The sequence below is a fragment of the Perca fluviatilis genome, chromosome 8 (genome assembly GCF_010015445.1).
Source record: "Perca fluviatilis chromosome 8, GENO_Pfluv_1.0, whole genome shotgun sequence".
Taxonomy (NCBI): domain Eukaryota; kingdom Metazoa; phylum Chordata; class Actinopteri; order Perciformes; family Percidae; genus Perca; species Perca fluviatilis.
The window spans coordinates 13,959,816-13,977,645 of record NC_053119.1 but is presented as its reverse complement, the minus strand read 5'-3'; the positions used below and the strand labels follow the sequence as shown (position 1 = coordinate 13,977,645).

The following is a 17,830-nucleotide window of genomic DNA, read 5'->3' as shown; positions in this document are numbered from 1 at the left end:
TTGACAGACATTGTGGGGAGTAACAAACTGATATACAGTAGAAGTTGATGAGGAAGGTTCTGGGGAAGGGGTTACACCAAAAACTAATTTACAAAATGTCACAAAAATAATTCCTGGAATACACTGAACAGCACAGAGTAATGATACAAGTAATAACAACAACAACAAAAAAACTTTAAAAAAAAGTGCACTTTTTTGCAGTGCAATTTACTGAACTGAGCTTATCACTTGTAATTATGTGTCTTTGAGAGCTTTCCACACCTGATGCTGTATTATGCCACAAGTTTTTATTTACACTCAAATTGAGCTTTTTTTATTTAAAGCTAAGGCACTGTAATACGAAAATTAAAAACACTAATTAAAAGTGGAACATGTTTAAATCATGTATTCAAGAATATATGAATTGTTGACACGACATGACGGTTTACCGGTAGTTTGCTGTTGCATTTCCTGAAAAATGTCCCTTAATTGTCTGTCTACACATTTTGAACAAAGGCTTAACCTTCTCAGTGCACCTGTGTTTAACAAAGCACTAATTAAGTGTTCCTAAAAGCTTGCCAATCTAGATTGGAAAACTCAAGACGAAAATGTCAACTAATGAAGAAGGAAAGACACACTTTTAATAGTCTAAGCACAACAGGTTGTTTTAAAGAGATATTGCCAACTGTGTCTTTCACTTGAGCTTACATTGTCATAATGGATCTAGAAACAGGATTCAATTCAATTCTAAATTAAGTTTTAAGACCAGTATGTAGCAGGCTGTGCCTTACGTTTTATAGTGGGGACATTTTAAATGATACAATTTTATTGCAAAACAGATAGATATACATGGCTCCCCAAAATCAGAGTCAACAAAATTGCTGATCCTTTTTTATTTTTTTGCCTGGCCAAACAAAGGTCAAAAGATTAACCATACTAATTTCAGGCAACTTAGGAGCTTTTCAAGAGGACATACTGTATATTTGATGAGAATTAACATGCAGGGCTCTTAAAACCATGCCTAAACTGACTTTTGTCTCAACTCAAATTATTGTTGTCTACCACTCCTTGTATCAAGTAGAACAATAAGTTCTTTCACGCAATCTCATACTGATGTTTATTTAACAATAAGCCATTATCTACGTGGTCACAGGTGAGTTGCATGCACACACACAGAATTTGCAGTTAATATTACAATGTCCTGGGGATCCACAAGTTATGTCATTGCCACTTAGTGCATTGTGGTTTAATCATTTGTTGATCATTAAAATCCCTACATTTTCGTTTTTCATTAATTTTAGGCAACGGGGGTTGGTTGTAGAAGAGCTATTTTACTCAAAGAATTTCTGTAGTTGACACAGGTGGTTAATTAAAAAAATAGAAAATTGAAATCAATGAGAAAATCAAGAAAGGGATCAAGATGAAGATTGTCTACAATAAAATAATAATGCTAATAAAAGTCACAAATATTTCTCCCCCCTCCGAGAATCAACGCTTCATCCTGTTAAAGCCCTGAAATGTTCTGCGCCACATAGCACAACACGAACGTGAAAGAAAGTATGTCTGAAATGCAACAAAAATTAAAGAAAAAGTGCATCTCCCAATTAAGAGAGACACTGTGGGCATTTAGGCACGAGGCACAGCATCGTAACTTCATTGATTATTCAAATCTCCAGACATGCCTATAATACATTTACCTCTTAGTAGCGTTTGTGTGTGTGCTTTTCCATGTATCAGAGAGAGTGCACATCAGAGAGATGGTGCTGCTCTTTGGCTGAAAAATTGCAGACTTGGGCTTGGGCTTAAACAACATAGGCCAGGGCCAGGCTAAAGTTGTTTGCCCTTACAGGGCTCTAGGAAAGTGCCAGCAGAATGGCAGACCGGGGGGATGATTCCCATGTTTAAAAAGGGGGACTGGGGTGTGTGCTCCAATTATTGTGACCTTCAGCATGCACTGGGGCGGTTTGCAGTCGGGTTGAGAGGTTTCTCATTAATTTACAGTGTGTTTTTTCCTTATTTATATTTTCTAGTTTTAGGCTATTTACAATAAATAAACAACTACATCACTTGAGACATAAACATAAATGTTAAAATATTCTGACTGCCAGATGTTTTGTTTATTTGATCACAAATACATAAGCAGATGTTATGACACCATAGCAAGGGCTATAGGACTTCCAGTGCTTTTCAGCACCACGGACAGAGCTATGGCCACACACCAGTGCAACTTACTACAGCAAGATAGAAACTTGTTGCAGTGTGACAAGTGTACAGTATGTACATGTAGTTTTGTGTGTTTCTTTGTGCATGTAGACATCTTACCTAGCCGTGGGTCAAACTGCCTCATCTGAACCTCTTCCACATAGTCTGCTGGAAACCAGCCTGTCCTCCCTTTGACGGTGCCTTCCCAGAAACCTCCTTCTCCTATACTCAGCACTGAAAAGAGAGAGAAAATACAATCAAACATGTCATAAAACATGCCTAGTTGTCATCGTTGTGAGGTTGTGGAGCCAGTAGAACCTTGGATAAAAGACAAAAAGGGACAAAGGGCAATATAGCAAAATGAGGTATTTAGGTTTCCATAACCTGGGTTCATAAATTATAATGGAGTGTTCACAGAGGGAGAGGGAAGGAAGAACAAGTGAGAGGGATTTTAGGCCTTTAATTTCATAGGACAGCTGAAGACATGAAAGGGGAGAGAGAGGGGGAATGGCATGCAGCAAATGGCCGCAGGTCAGAATCTAACACGCGGCCCCTGCGTCGAGGAGTAAACCTCCACATATGTGCGCCTGCTCTACAAACTGAGCTAACCCAGCCAGAGAAGGATTTTTGTTTTACAAAAACACACATAAATCAGGAGAATAAAGACAGGAGAAACTGTAATGTAAAAACGCTGGTCTGTAACTAATGTACCGTACCAAGGTGATTGGGCAATATAGGCTTATTTCCTTTCATACCAATACATTATTTTTAAATTGAAAAATACAGAGAAAGGCCGACTGGGAGATGTAAAAGTAAAGGGAAAGAGTGGAGGGAAAATACAAAAGGACATCAAGAAGGAAAGAGGAAGGAGAGATGCTGAAAGAGAGAAAGAGGGCGGGACAGAGAAAGAGAAAGATTCCTTCTAAGTTCCGCTGTGGTAATTAGAGATGAATGTATAGTTGATATTGATCTTCCCTGCAGGACTGAGGCCAGCATGCTCATTTCTACAACACTCATCCATTATTCCAGCAAGCTCACACAGACACACACGCACGCACGCACGCACGCACGCACGCACGCAGCATGCATACACACACACACACACACACACACACACACACACACACACACACACACACACACACTCCTCAGAGATCACCAGCTGGAACTGAAGCTTTGCCTGAGCGAGCCCTTCTTCTAAACCGGTTGCTAGGATACGGCAATATGATGTTGCAGCCAGCAGACAGCCTGCTAAATGATGTAGTCTACTTCCTCCAAACTATATTCTACTCTGGCATGGGGACATGTCACAGTGATGTAACCTGGGGCACTATGAGAAGCAGCCAACTGGACTTCATCTTCAGTGACATGATAGTAAAAGTTCAAACATCAGCCATTCACAGGATTCCTTGCTGTGTCTTTTAACAAATACATTACTTTCTCGAGGACTTACTGCTGCACTGTGCCCACATCTCACTTCCCCTAAAATTCAAGTTCATCCACATCCTGTTCAGAGACACACATGTAGAAACCATAGAGAGTAAAATAATGGACACAGCGACGCCATATACTTGGAGACCAGTGAAGCCACTTTTCCGGTGATGGCTGAGCGTTACTGCGCAGCCTTAAACTGAGCTTGACGACATAGATGTGACGTGAGCAACCTGTCTGAAAGTTGTAAGTCTTCTGGTAGCTGTGCCAAGAGAAATCTCAGTCATTCCAACTCTTGCAGGGATGGAGGGTAGGGCTGGGCGATAAATCGATTTTATTGATTATCTCGAATGTGTAGTTAACGTTGATTTGTTAAAATGAAAATCGGTTTTCTCCTTAACATCCGCCGACGCTCCCCTCTGGGCTCCCGTAGTTCCAAACGGGCTAAGCCCTCCCCCCGCGTGTTTTCCATAGAGATACACAAACACATAGGGACCATGGTGGCTCAGCGGTTAACACTTCTACCTCACAGCAAGAAGGTTCTGGGCTCGAACCCAGGTCGTCTCAGGCCTTTCTGTGAGGAGTTTATGTGTTCTCCCCGTTCTTGCGTGGGTTTGCTCCGGTTTCTTTCCACCGTAAAGACATGCATGCTAGACAACTAGGATTACAGTTGAAAATTAGCTGACTGGCTAACACATTAGTGTGCATTGTCCTAATAAAATAAATAACAAACAACATGGCAGGGCCTAACATTAGCTCTTTTCTTAACTAGTCGTTTCATTACTTACTTAACCCTAATGTCCGCCGAAATGACCGGCAGCTCGCGGTGCTCTGTCCCTGGCTGAGAGTCACCTATTCTCAGAAAACTGAACCACCAGCTACCGCTGACCTGAAGGAGCACCATGCGGAGCACCAGAGGCGGAGTTGAGGAACTCTGTTGCGGCTCAACTCATCTACTAAATGCCGCTGATACAACCAGGCTGTGACAACTAGCAGTCGCCGCTCTGTAGCATGGAGCTCTTCTTCGATGTTTTTTACCGCTAGTTACTACGAAGGAGCTTGCTACTGGTATGCTACATTCATGAGACCATGGGATGTTAATGTACGTTAGCAACAGGTGAAAATAGGGACAAGGTTAATGATTTGAACTTTAACGAGGAATGAGAAGTGAATTACCTGTATGTGTGAAAACAGCTTTATCTCACGCATCCGTTTTGATGTTGAATATATAGCATAATTATATAATTTTGTCATTCTTTCAGGGGGGGGCGGGCACCAAAAAAATACAATGGTATCTCAAACCAATTTATATTTCCACACAATTGGAATGAATAACCATAATGGTATACATGCCCCACGTGTGTGCGTGTGTGTATGAGTCAAAACAAAATAAAGTTTTGTACAATTTCTTTTCGCCCAGCCCTAACGGAGAGCATAGGTATATGTAAGGAGATAACATAGGCACAGGCTAATTATTGCTAACTAAAATTCTAGTTAACATTAGTAATTAAACTTAAACAGCTAATGTAAATCGAAACTGCCTGCGAGCTTCTCCTGACTATATGGTAATTTCTCTACTGTGCGACAGTAAGTCACTCGGTTATGACACAATCGTTAGCCTAATTTTACAAAAACGTCTGCTACAGGGCCATAAAGTGAGATACAAGGTAATGGAGCCTTTTATACATTGTTGTGTTTCTTTAGAAATAAACAATGGACAAATTGAGTCTTTAAACGCTTCAGATGTAAAGTTATTCCCTGTCAAAGTGACACCAAAATGAATTGGAGTCAATAGAATGCTAACAGATGGTGATGGTTAGCCTACAATCTCTTGTACGCTTTCCGGATGCTCGCTTACCCCCTTGGTAGAAACAGGCAAGAGCAGGAGAGTGTGTTTAGAAACATTAAGCTTACAGTATTAATCTGAATGCATGCTTTCTTCAGATTTTGTCCTAGCTGTCTTGTCTCATCCCGTGGCATATTATATAATTAATGCTCTCTGTCTATGTCAAGTACATGAGCTATCTTTACAAGTAGTTATTCTACACTGCCACTGAAAGAAAACTGATTTACTATCAATGCAAAACAAAATACAAGTTAGCCTATCTATGTACATGCTTATTATTAAAAAAAATATTGATATGCATTTGTTGACTGGAGATGCAGACCCAGCTAAACCTCCACTCTGCCAGGCTAAACATATAGAGGAGAAAGAAGTGGTGTGCAAGAGGGGGGAAAGGCTGCTTATCGACTTCCCACTGTAAAAAACATGACACTCAGCACACAGAGGATACATGGACTGATCCCCCTCTCTGATCTCAGCTTAACACAACTTTACCCTACCTGTCTCCTGAGAGCAGACTTACTCTGTCTCTTTATTTCCATCTTTAAACCCTTTTATCTTTCTCTCCCAATCCTCTCTGCAGTGTTTCTGAATGATTTCTCGGTCATGGTCTCCATCCCCCTCTTTGTCTCTGTCAGTGTGTCCGTCTATACTGTAATGGTGTCCCTGCAGTAGACAGGTGCCGGTTGTGCTCTCTGTTCCCCATTGACAGAAATTAAAGAAAAGGTGAGACCTCTGATTGATCTTCTAGGACGCCCTCGCTCACTTCCCTTACTCCTTTATACCCCCACTATTAATCCATTTCTGGTCCAAGACACCAACACCTGACAATATGGACAGAATCGACCACTGAGTAATGCAAGCAAAAGTACCTGTTTTACACATCTAAAAAATCCATGTACACCTTCATACTGTAGGCTGTTATTCCACACATACATAGGTAATATACATACAAATGTCTGCTTCAATTTACTTTAAACACACCCCAGGCACTCTAAATGCAGAAATCAAGCCAATTGTCAGTGAAGTCAAGGAAAGGTCAGTTACACACACACACACACACACACACACACACACACACACACACAAAGATAAGTATTTTAAGTACATAACATGTTTGATAATCCTCACAATGCCCTCAGCATTTTATAGCAGACGGTCTCCACAAACACACAGAGAAAACATAAACACTGTAAACTAAATTTCACTGGCCCTCTAACACTCTTTATAAGTCCTTAAAGCTGTAATTTAAACGAAATAACACCTAGCTGTTTTGATTAAGTGATACTGTGTATTTACAGTAAATCTGGTTCTACAAATACATTTATTTCCTTTATTTTATACAGTATCTGGCACAAACAGACACAACAACCACATGCATGTATAGTGTATATGTCCACACAGCAAAAAGGCATGCATGTACAGTATGTAAATGCCCTTACATGTACCTCTACCTTAAACTGCCACTCTGTTTTGTTGCTTGCCAACACCGTGTTGGCATGGCAACTGTCCTTGTGAATCAGATGTGGGCTCACAGGAGCCAAGTGGCAGGAAGGAACTCAAACAGTGCATCTCTTTGCAGGAGGATTTACAATAAGTTTTCGTCCAACCAGACCGCTTTGGGACCACTGCCATGTGAAGACTACCATTTTAACACTATGGGCTTGTGTCAATGCGTGAAACTTTTTGCATTTCTCAAAGTTAAAGGTCTTTACGATAAACTGATTCAATCCAAAAACAAACATTGCAAAGCAGTCACTACTAAGGTTTTGTAGATGTAACTGCATTTGAGAAAGCACCGGCTGTGGTTTCTAATTGGCAGGGGTCTGCAACCACTGGTGACTTCAAACAACTATATTCGCTCATCCACTCTGAGGAATGTTATAAGGTCACATTCTGCGATAAAGAATTTCAGTGGTGGAAAAATCACTTTCTAGTTTATTGGACCTTCTCCATGCAGAGACATTTCACCATTAGCCCTTGCAAATTACAGCTAAACAGTAAACTAAAACTAACTAAAATGTGTATCTGACAAAATAATAGGTAGAATTTTGATGCCGAAGGCCAGGCAAGGGCAGTAAAAATTGTGTTTGCAAGTACCTGATGTTCATACTGAATGGCCATTTGTTTTTAACTTAATTTTAGAGGTTTTGGAAAAGGACAACATCTCAAGAACTTGATACCTGGGTCAAAATGAAGAATGAAATTATTTCTCGAATGGACATATTCTGTAAGAATAATTACATTGAACAAAGGCATGAGTGGCAGCTGACCTCAAACAGGAAAATAAATAAACTTTGATTCTGTGGGTTTCACTTAGGTTCTTTCCCCGGATTTGAATTTGATTGAATGCCCCGCGACTTGCGTGAAAATAGACCTGGTGCGTACCTTTAGCGGAGCAGAGAGCTGCTTCTCGCACGCTTCTGGGACGTGCCGTGATGTGGGTGGTAGAATATCAAGCATTGACTTCAGAGGCGCCCTTATCGCAGCGCCTCTGGAATGTAGCACAGATGTGCCAGGTGAAAAATAGGGTTTAGGAAGAGTTGCTTCACTGAAAAACAATGAATGCCATTTGTTCTACTCTCTATGGAGGTCAATTGGGTCTTAATTTAACAACAGTTCAGTACATGAGGCAATCAACACCTCAGCTGGATATCAGACAATAAGAGGTCACGCCTATCTCAAATGTTATAAAAAAACTGTGTGCACATCCCACCTTCTGGCAGGTGCAGGACAAATGAAAGTACTTAAAACGAAAAGAATGTAATGTCCGCAACACTGCTTTAAACTCCCATATTTAATATAAAATGCAACGTTTCGACCCTACTGGGTCTTCTTCAGGCAAATGGTGAACTATCTCAAATGTACCACTAGAAGCAGTGACCTGCTACGCTGAATCATAATCACCTCCACAGGTAAACTAGTGGGTGCAAACACACAGCATATGTTGACATGCAATCATACACACAGTCACACAAGAACACACACCAGTGTACACGTGGTAATACACCGAGTAGCCACTTGATTATGTACACCTATTTACAGTAGTAGCATGGTGTGCTTCCTCTAGAACAGCATATATTTGTCTGGGAATCATTGCGCAAGATGCTGGATGCGTTGAGCAGGAATATTGTGCAATGTGGAGTTGACTGAGTTGAGCAGTTGCTGCAGTTTCAACAGCTGCCCAGTCATGTTGAGAACTAACCTGTTTATATCAAATATGCTCAGAAGGGTTGAGGTCTGGGCACTGTGCAGGCCACAGCGGCAATAAAAACCGTGTTCAAATCATTTGGTGATGTATGTGCCTTGACATGGTGCATCTTCATGCTGGTGGTGTGGATAAGCTGTAGCCATGAGGGACTGACATGGTCATCAACAGTATTAAGATATGCTGTGTTGTTCAGCCATTCTTAAGGTGGTATCAGGAACCCTAACGTGTTAATGTGTACCAAAATAAAAACAAAAAACATTCCCCCACACCATCACATCTGCTACAACCGGCCTGTGATGTTTACACCTAACTGGATGGCTCCATGGATTTATGCTGCTTGTGCCAAAATTCAGATTCTTTAATCAGCATGCAAAAGGGGATTAGATTTTTCTCTCAATGGACCAGTTTTGATGTTCCTGTTCTTTCTTATACATATCACAATTTGAATTACACTGGCTGAATCCGAGCTCAAAGTCCAATCCAGAAGTCCAGAATATAAGTAAGACTTTGTCTGTAACACTGGCCAACATACTGTATTGTAAAGCCTCATAGAAATCCACAGACAGTTATCATAGTTTAGTGGATTAAACATCTCATTGAGCAATAATGGAAAATGCTGGGCTTATATAGAAATAACATACAGATGAAGCATCAAAAGTGACAAGAAAAGAGAGTAGCATAATAGAGAGCCCCGGAGAATGAAACAAAGGGAAAAAATTTGACAGAACAAGGATTGCATTCAGCAATGACAAAGAGAGATGAGAGCCAGCTAAAGACAGACACAAGCTGACACAGGGAAAGAGCTATGTTTCAACAGTTATTCATGAGTGTCCAAGAAGTCTGCTGTCATCATGAAAATGGTGAAAGGTCTGGTACCATATTGTTCTGTGTGTGTGTGTGTGTGTGTGTGTGTGTGTGTGTGTGTGTGTGTGTGTGTGTGTGCGTGCCTGCATGTTACTTCTGAGTTTTGGCTGGTTGGTTAAGTCACGGCTCCCGGTTTAAAAATAGCATCAGTGAGGATGCAGAGCTATTTATACTCTTCACACACCCTGCCTGCAAGCTTCAATGCATCCCTGCTCGAATGTGTGTGTTTGTGTGTGTGTGTGTCTGCCTGTGTGTGACAACCGATTGAGCTCATTTTAATTCTTGCTTTGCTTCGCTCTATTGCTTTGAGCTGAGTCATTCATTTTCTTTCTCCTTCTCACATCGTCTTTGTTTCTCTGTACACCAAGCAACCAACACACACACAGACAGACACGGACACACACACACACACACACACACACACACACACACACACACACACACACACACACACACACACACACACACACACACACACACACACACACACACACACACACACAGAGTGAGGGCAACTGAATTAATGAAGGAATAAATGACAGCTGGTGAGGAAAGGACTAGACTTTTTAAAACACATACACAAACATTTTTCACAGGTAACAGCAGTGGGTGCGTCAAACTACTATATTTGCCTGCAAAAACATAAAGGATGCAGCTGTGCTGACAAAGGCTGATGGCTTACTGCCACTGATGCACTCACACTGATTCAGACAGGGATGCCATGGATGACTTTCCAAAGCCAAAACACAGCTTGATTTCCATAAAATGCCACGGTAGGCTTTCTGCACATTGGATTTGCCGTCAGAAACACATGGAAACTGTGCATCTTTGACATCATTATTCACATACCAAATTGAAATATTGGGATGTAGCAATGTTAAAGAAAGAAAATATAATATTGGGGTGATAACTGACCTATTTTTGCAACTATTTAACTCCTACCTGCTGAATGAAAGTAGATGTGCTGCTTCGTGGTACTATTGTGGAGTGCTTAGACAACCTGCCTCTTAAATTTGTCTCTCTAGCTGCTGCATACTATTCTTAATGCTTTGCATTGAACTGCTCCACAAAAGCAATCTGTCACTTGCCTTTTCATTTTTACAGCATTCACTGTTTAACTGTGGTCTTCAGGCAGACAGATGTATATATGTATCCAAAATAATCACATTCAAAGTGATGGACTGTACATTTTCTGCATCCATATTCCACAGTTGCATAATGTAGACATAACAAAATAGGGAAACAGTGAAACAGAGTGAGGAGATCAGTAATTAGTAAGCTACCTGGTAGCTTGTTCTACTGGTGGTAGCATAGCTGTAAGCAGGAGCTTTGTGACGAAACACAGGCTATTGTAATTTTTTCACCATTCTGTTGCTGCTCCCTGCTGTTCACTTCATGCCCACTGCTTGGCTTCTTAGTTTCCTCTGTGTCTCTTTAGCATAATGAGTAACAACCACTATCAGCATTGTGACCACTAGTGTTAAGAGGTGTTAGCATGCAAGACTCACACAGACAAAAACCTTTAACCCCAAGTGGAACATACCAAAAGTTTCAAGTTTAAATTTCAAAAGATAAGGACATTAAAGTCTTATGAATATTTAGATTATCTCTGGGTTAGCTCCCACTACTCCATGTGGGAATCGTACTATTCTCTATTAAAAAAACCTAGTAATAATGTGTTACTGAAAACACTCCACAGCACTATTCCGTGTTTGCATGTGATGTACAGTAAGTGTAATGTAATGTGAAAGATGGACTTGCTGAGTAAGTATATATCTCAGCCTACATAGCTGTGTGTGTGTGTGCACTTGACATAAAGTGTGTGAAGGTGAGAGTGGAGAGCATTCCAATAACCAGAGTGGAGCTGTTATTAGATTTGGATCCCTGCACTCGTTATTAAACCTCAGTTCAATTCAGTGTAATAGAGAGAGAGAGCACAGTTGCATCTTTATGAAACAAGGGGGACACAAATGGAGAAATGCTAACACACGCCTACACACACTCAACAAGAAAGAGAAAGGGGGATGACTATGTCGTTTGTGCAACAGGTATGGTCTTCATTACTTGTAATATATGCGGAGGAGAAAACATGCTAATGCTCTGGAGGGAGAACAGAGGACACATGGAACCATATCGATTAAGTATTATATAGCAAAACCGGTTATAATAACAGAAACAGAAGATGAATAGGTAAAGAAATTAAGTTTAATGACAAGAATGGAGTTGGACATGGAATAGAAGAAGTAGAGATGGCTGACAATTAAGAAGGTGATGTGGGACAGCGTGAGTGGACCCCAGAGTAGATACAAGACTGAATGAAGTAGAGAGATAATAAATAAGTAGGAAGAGCGATAGCCACACTGCTCTGAGTCAAATGTGTGTTGTGTTTGCTGCATGTTCCTTCTCACAGGACTTATTTTGCTTACAAGAGGGCGAAGGAGTGGTGCAGTCTCTGGCTCATCAGTATTCAACTGAGAGAGAGCCTGAAAGAAATAAAGACTTGAAAAGTTAAAGAAAAAAATTGAAAATATAGAAGAATATGGAAACAATGAGAAATGGCTTTTGTTGTGAATGACAGTGAAAGAGTCAGGAGAAGGAGTAGAGCAAAGGAAGAAGGCTATAGAAAAAAAAGGAAGAACAAAGAGGGCTGGAGTGTTGTAAATTATAGTGGGAGGAAGCAGAGGAAGAGAAGAGGGAGGAAAACTCCAAGGCTGACTCAGAGGGATCCCTCTTTCTTTTCTTCTCATGTCGTTCGTCCCTCCCTCCCAGGCTTGAGTGGTGCTACATGGCATTCCTCTTCTTTCATTCTCACTTGCTTTTTATTCCATTTCTCATTCATTCTGTCCTTCTGTGTCAACCCTCAGGTGGAGACAAAAATAGAACAGGCTATCTAATAGTCTCCCTCTGTCTTTGCTTCTTTTTTTCTTACTCCAGGGCAATATCACTCACATGCCTGGCTCTGATGGCACAGAAATAGGAACAAACTATTAAATTCAATGGTGAATTATCACATGGGTGACCCCGAATAGTCGAACATTCCAGACTGATCTCATGAAGTGGCGTATGTATGACACGCAAATTCGTATGCCATTTTGGCGTGTTATCAAGACGCAAAATCGCTTTTTAGCGTGTTTATCAATGCAATTCGCCCGCCATTGACCTACATTACGAGTGAATTTTCGCCGTAGCGAGTAGGATAAAAAGACGTAGGTCCGCAGAGGGAGGTTGGTTGGGGACTTTCACCCAGGAGAGCTGGGATCGTGTTCCGCGTGTGGCGATTTTCAGCTTTTTTTTTTTTTGTTTTTTAAGTCTTTCCCAATGTTTCTTTCCTAAACCCAACCGTTTATTGTTTTCCTAAGTGTGTTTTTGTTGTTTTTTTTCTGTTTTTGTCGCTTTTTTGTGTTACTAAAGCCTTTCCCTGTGTTCTTTTCCTAAACCCAACCTTTTTTTTTTTACACGCGTGTGACATTGTTCTTGCGATAGCACTTCACGTTCTCGCGATAACACACAATGTGGCGATGCCACGTGTGGTGGGTACGTTTACATCTGCTGTATAGAGCGTAGACATACACGTGGAAAGCTCAAAATGCGTACAGATAACATGCCATTTGGCTTTAGGGAAGTGGCGTATACGTTTACGCAAAGTCATGATGCCATGTTGAATATTCGATGCTTCGATTGAAGGACCATGATTCGACTGCCAATCTCACAGTCGAATCTTTGCAGAGGTGTTATGAAATGAGAATCATACCATTTTGGCTATATAGGGGTGCTCAATGTCGGATTTTACATATAACTACCTGTTTTCTCCCAATAAGTTAATATACAGCATATTATTATATAAATATCAACATATAATGCGGTAAATCTAAATGTGCAAAGAAAGAAGCTTTTAATAAATATTTTTAAAGTGCGTGAGTAAATCAACAAAGCCCCATGACAGATTAAAGTTTCACTTTCCATGATCCGTGACCGATGGAGAAGCATCTTGGCAGCAGGGATTTAAACCTTTAACTGAAAATGTCTGGGAAAAGAAAATCTAAAGTGTGGGTACACTTTGAAATAGCAAAAGATGTTACAAAGTAAGGCATGATCCGTCTGCCCCCATGATCACCAAATCCTGCACACCAGACTAGCAAGCCACGGCGATATATACAACGAAGCAACGTTTGCGGCAGAAAAAATTAATTATGACAAAAGGATTGTAAAAGAAGCATAGAGTGAGCGCTGCAGGACAGCCGACTTTTGCTCTGTGTGCTTCGCTTCTCGTCACCGGCAGTGCGTGCCAGCTGCTGACTGCTTGAGTGACACGCGAGCACGCGCTCCAGACCACTTGCAATTAATCTTCTACACCCTTGCAACACTTATACAACAGTACCTTGCCAGACCTTCCTCCACAGCGCTGTGGAGGGTCTGGCTAGTCCACACAGCATTCTGGGATGGGAGAAAAACTGCTGTGGTTTATTGGCATTTCTTTAAACCAATCACAATCGTCTTGGGAGGTGCTAAGTGCCGGACGGAGCCACAGTGCCGCTGCAAAATAGCCTCGGGAAGGAACTTGTTTTGGTGGAACGTGTACGTTCAAAAGTTGTTTTAGTCGTGCAACAGAACACTCAGATTCGACAGACAAACAAGCAGTCTGGATTTACCCTGCAGAGATCTGAGGAGCAGTTAACCATAGTCCTCATAAATCGACCAAAGTTCAAAATTACAACACAAAGAAAGCGCAAGGTAACGGACATCTGGCCGAAAAGAGTGACATCCCGCCAGCACCGGAGCAATCCCGGAAGTGGAACGTCGTGGATATAGACTACTTATACAATAAGAAGCTACTCTTTTTATGTCTGTGTCCTAATCGGTTGCATGTTTTCATACAAAAGGAACTTTACACACAGCGTTATCACAGTTGAGGCAAGACTTGACCAATCAGATTTGACTATGTAAATTCTTAGTCGGGGACACCCTTAAATTATCATTAATATGTATGCATGAGCACATGCAAAAAAATCTCCATCAAAACATGGACACATACTGATATGACAAAATCATATCTAGATGTTTTCACATGGTACACCGACCAACAAGGAACAGAAAATAGTGGAGTTCTCCATCAGAGTATGCCAGTGACTGATTAACTGTAGACCAACCATTGATTGTCTGTTGATTGTTAATAGATCAGTGATAGATTGTTTGTTGTTGAGTCGTTAATCACACACCTAATCGTTTGATTGACGAGTGAGGGTGACACATAAATGATGGTGTTTATGCCGTGATAAATGAACATGCTGTAATGAGCTGAGCAGCGCCCATGCTCCAGCCTCCGCTAGATATTATTACATGACAAAAATGTTGACTGAAATTGCATGTGGATGCATGTGAGTTAGGTTGGCGAGTGGTCATCATGGGGCTGAATTAAAGGACATTAATAACAAGGATAATCTCGAAGGAAACTGTGTCGGTTCTTGTTTGATTGTTGTTGTTTTTTCAGGGAGATTCTGCGTGTATTTGGAGGGAGAGCTCAACAATAAGAGGTCAAGACACAAGGTTTTTCAAAATGTGTTAAAAGCTACTCTACCTGACATTACCGGGTAAGGACATGACCTTTACACACGCATTTTCACACCCACGACGGCAGAGTAGGTTGTCACTGTGCAGGACAACTACGCCTGTTGTTAACAACCATCTGGAGTCACTCAGTCAGTTCAGCGCTGTTCTCAGCGTGCCCAACTCAAACAGTGTGCGTCACATTGAACATGATAAAGTGATTGTAAATTAAAAGCATATCAGTGTTTTGTTGAATATGTATCTCTGTGTCAGTCAATGGCTCCTGTTTATGCAGCAGTTTTCTTGTTCATGTTTATTCATGTACTGATTAACTAATTCATGTATGTTCGGCAAGCATGTGTTTTTATTTCAATGAGAGGGTAAGTGTGGGATGATCCTGTGAGGTAGCGTGCAACGTATTGGCACGTTTGGACAACAAAAATATAAAGAGGATGAGAGTGTAACAGGAGGACAGGTGGTGTGTTCAGCAGGGAGCAGGTAGGTGCGTAGGCGGGACTTTGCACCCCACTGCCATTCTGATTGGATAGCTGAAGGTTAGCTGTGACATCAACGTCCTTGCCTTGGGCATGTCCAGTATCAATAACACACACACACACACACACACACACACACACACACACACACACACACACACACACAACACACACACACACACACACACACACACAAACACACACACACACACACACACACACACACACACACACACACACACACACACACACACACACACACACACACACAGCTTTGAACATTATTAATGACCAACGAGTGAAATCTGTTAATAAACTGACTCGCCTCAGGTCCATACTGTGATAATAATAATTTCTCCTGGGGAACATGGCATACACGCTCTAAACCCTCATTGCCAACACACTCCTTCCTCCAATGCCCCAATGCAGACGGCACTATGCTATTACATCTTTGTGGGCTCTCAGGGTTTCCTCGTGAGGGGTTGGTGAGGGGCGTGTTTAAAATGTGCTTTTTAGGAATGATACATTTTTATTCACCTATCTTGTAGCCACACTTTTCACATCTATGGATCATACCTAAGAAGAGCGTAACATTTGACTTACGTGGTGTATTTAGCAGGTAGTAAGCATGTGTAATGAGTAATAAGGTGAGGGTGCTTTTGGGAAACAGCCTACAAGTGTAAAATTGTGTGCAAAAGGGGTGCTATTACTGTTTCAGCCTTAAGGAATGTTCAGCAGGGTTCTCTTTAGACACATCACAATCACAACAAACAATTGGTAGCTACGTCTCTAGATGCTGTCATACTGTACAGCAACTTTAAATGCATTCAACACTGTTGACCTCAAAGGTTATATAGCTGATCTAAATGAGGTCTCACATTGTGTTAATGAAGTGCAAGTAAATGAGTGGAAGGCACACATTGCAGAATGTTTACCCAACAATAAATGATCAAAAACACTAAACCTGTATAAGCAGTGTATATCTGATCAAAAAAAGATATATATTGTGTCTGTGCATGCATTTGCGAATAGGTACAAGATAGAAAGAGAAAGACAGACAGGGCAGAGAAAGACAGAGAGACATTTCTCCCATATGTGCTTCGGATATTAGGACAGCTGGTAGATGAATACTTGAAGGATGCTGTTTATCTAACTTGTGGGAGGCAATTACTTACACTGTGCTGCTCAAAGACAAACACACACAGAGGCAGACATTCACTTACAAATCTACACACGTGCACGCATCACATACACACTTCATGATGCAAGCAACAATAGAGAGATGCTCATACTTGCACAAACACAGAAATACCCACACACGCGTACGGTACACTTCATGCAACTAGCAGACAGAGAGGAAGTCTAATTAATTCAACTCAAGCTCACTGTTGGAGGCTAAAAATGGTAGTCTAAATAGTCTAAAGTCAACACTTAGCACACAATATCTCACCCAACCTGTTTTCTAAGTAGCAGATAAAATGGAGGAATATGTGTAAAAAAATATGCAGGTAAAAGAATATTGTTTCTTAGAAGGCATAATTTGATCATTTTCATTTCTGTCTTAAAATTACATGTCATCGCTGTTCAAGCCTCTACTGGGCCTTTGAGAAGCAAGAAATCTAGTGTCAGACACAAAGTCTGACACTAGACTTTCATATTCTCAAGCAAACTAGAAAAATCCACCTCCAAATTAAAGAGTTAAACATCGAAATTGATGATGATACTTGATGATACCAACAGATCCATTTGAAAGTAATTCATGGACTACATTACATTAATTAAGGGTAAATTGCACAGAATTTTCGTGATCTCTCGCCTTTATGCAATAGGTGCAAAGTTGCTGAGGGTACTTTTGCCCACCATTTCTGGACGTGTCCAAAACTCCATACTTTTTGGTCTCTCCTATTCCAATGGTATTCAACTGTTTTTAAATATAATTTATCCCATGACCCTAAAACTGCTTTACTTAGGTTGGAAAAATTAGACCACAACGCCCGCACAGCCTTAAGCCTGATTTATGCTTTTGCGTTAAATCCACGCCGTAGGAGAGGGTTAACTTTTCCTGCTACATATTTCCCACCGTGGCCAGAAAGCACAGGGAAGACACTTTGCTTCTCCCACTATGCCTCTAGAGTCAGCACTCGCTCCGAAGTTAATCACGTCACTCTCTCACTTGCTCTACAACACATTCCCCACAAACACATGCAAACACAAACACGTGGCCCTGCTATTAGATTGACGCACACAACAACACAACTATAA

At 41.1% G+C, this 17,830-nt stretch overlaps 1 protein-coding gene across 1 annotated transcript in view; it reads right to left on the bottom strand.

Moving 5' to 3' along the window:
- The window catches only part of shank3a (SH3 and multiple ankyrin repeat domains 3a), a 196,371-nt gene that overhangs the window by 40,488 nt on the left and 138,053 nt on the right, over window positions 1-17,830 (bottom strand). The window contains 1 exon segment of the mRNA XM_039807776.1: window positions 2,302-2,415. Within this exon segment, the coding sequence (XP_039663710.1) occupies window positions 2,302-2,415 (114 nt within the window).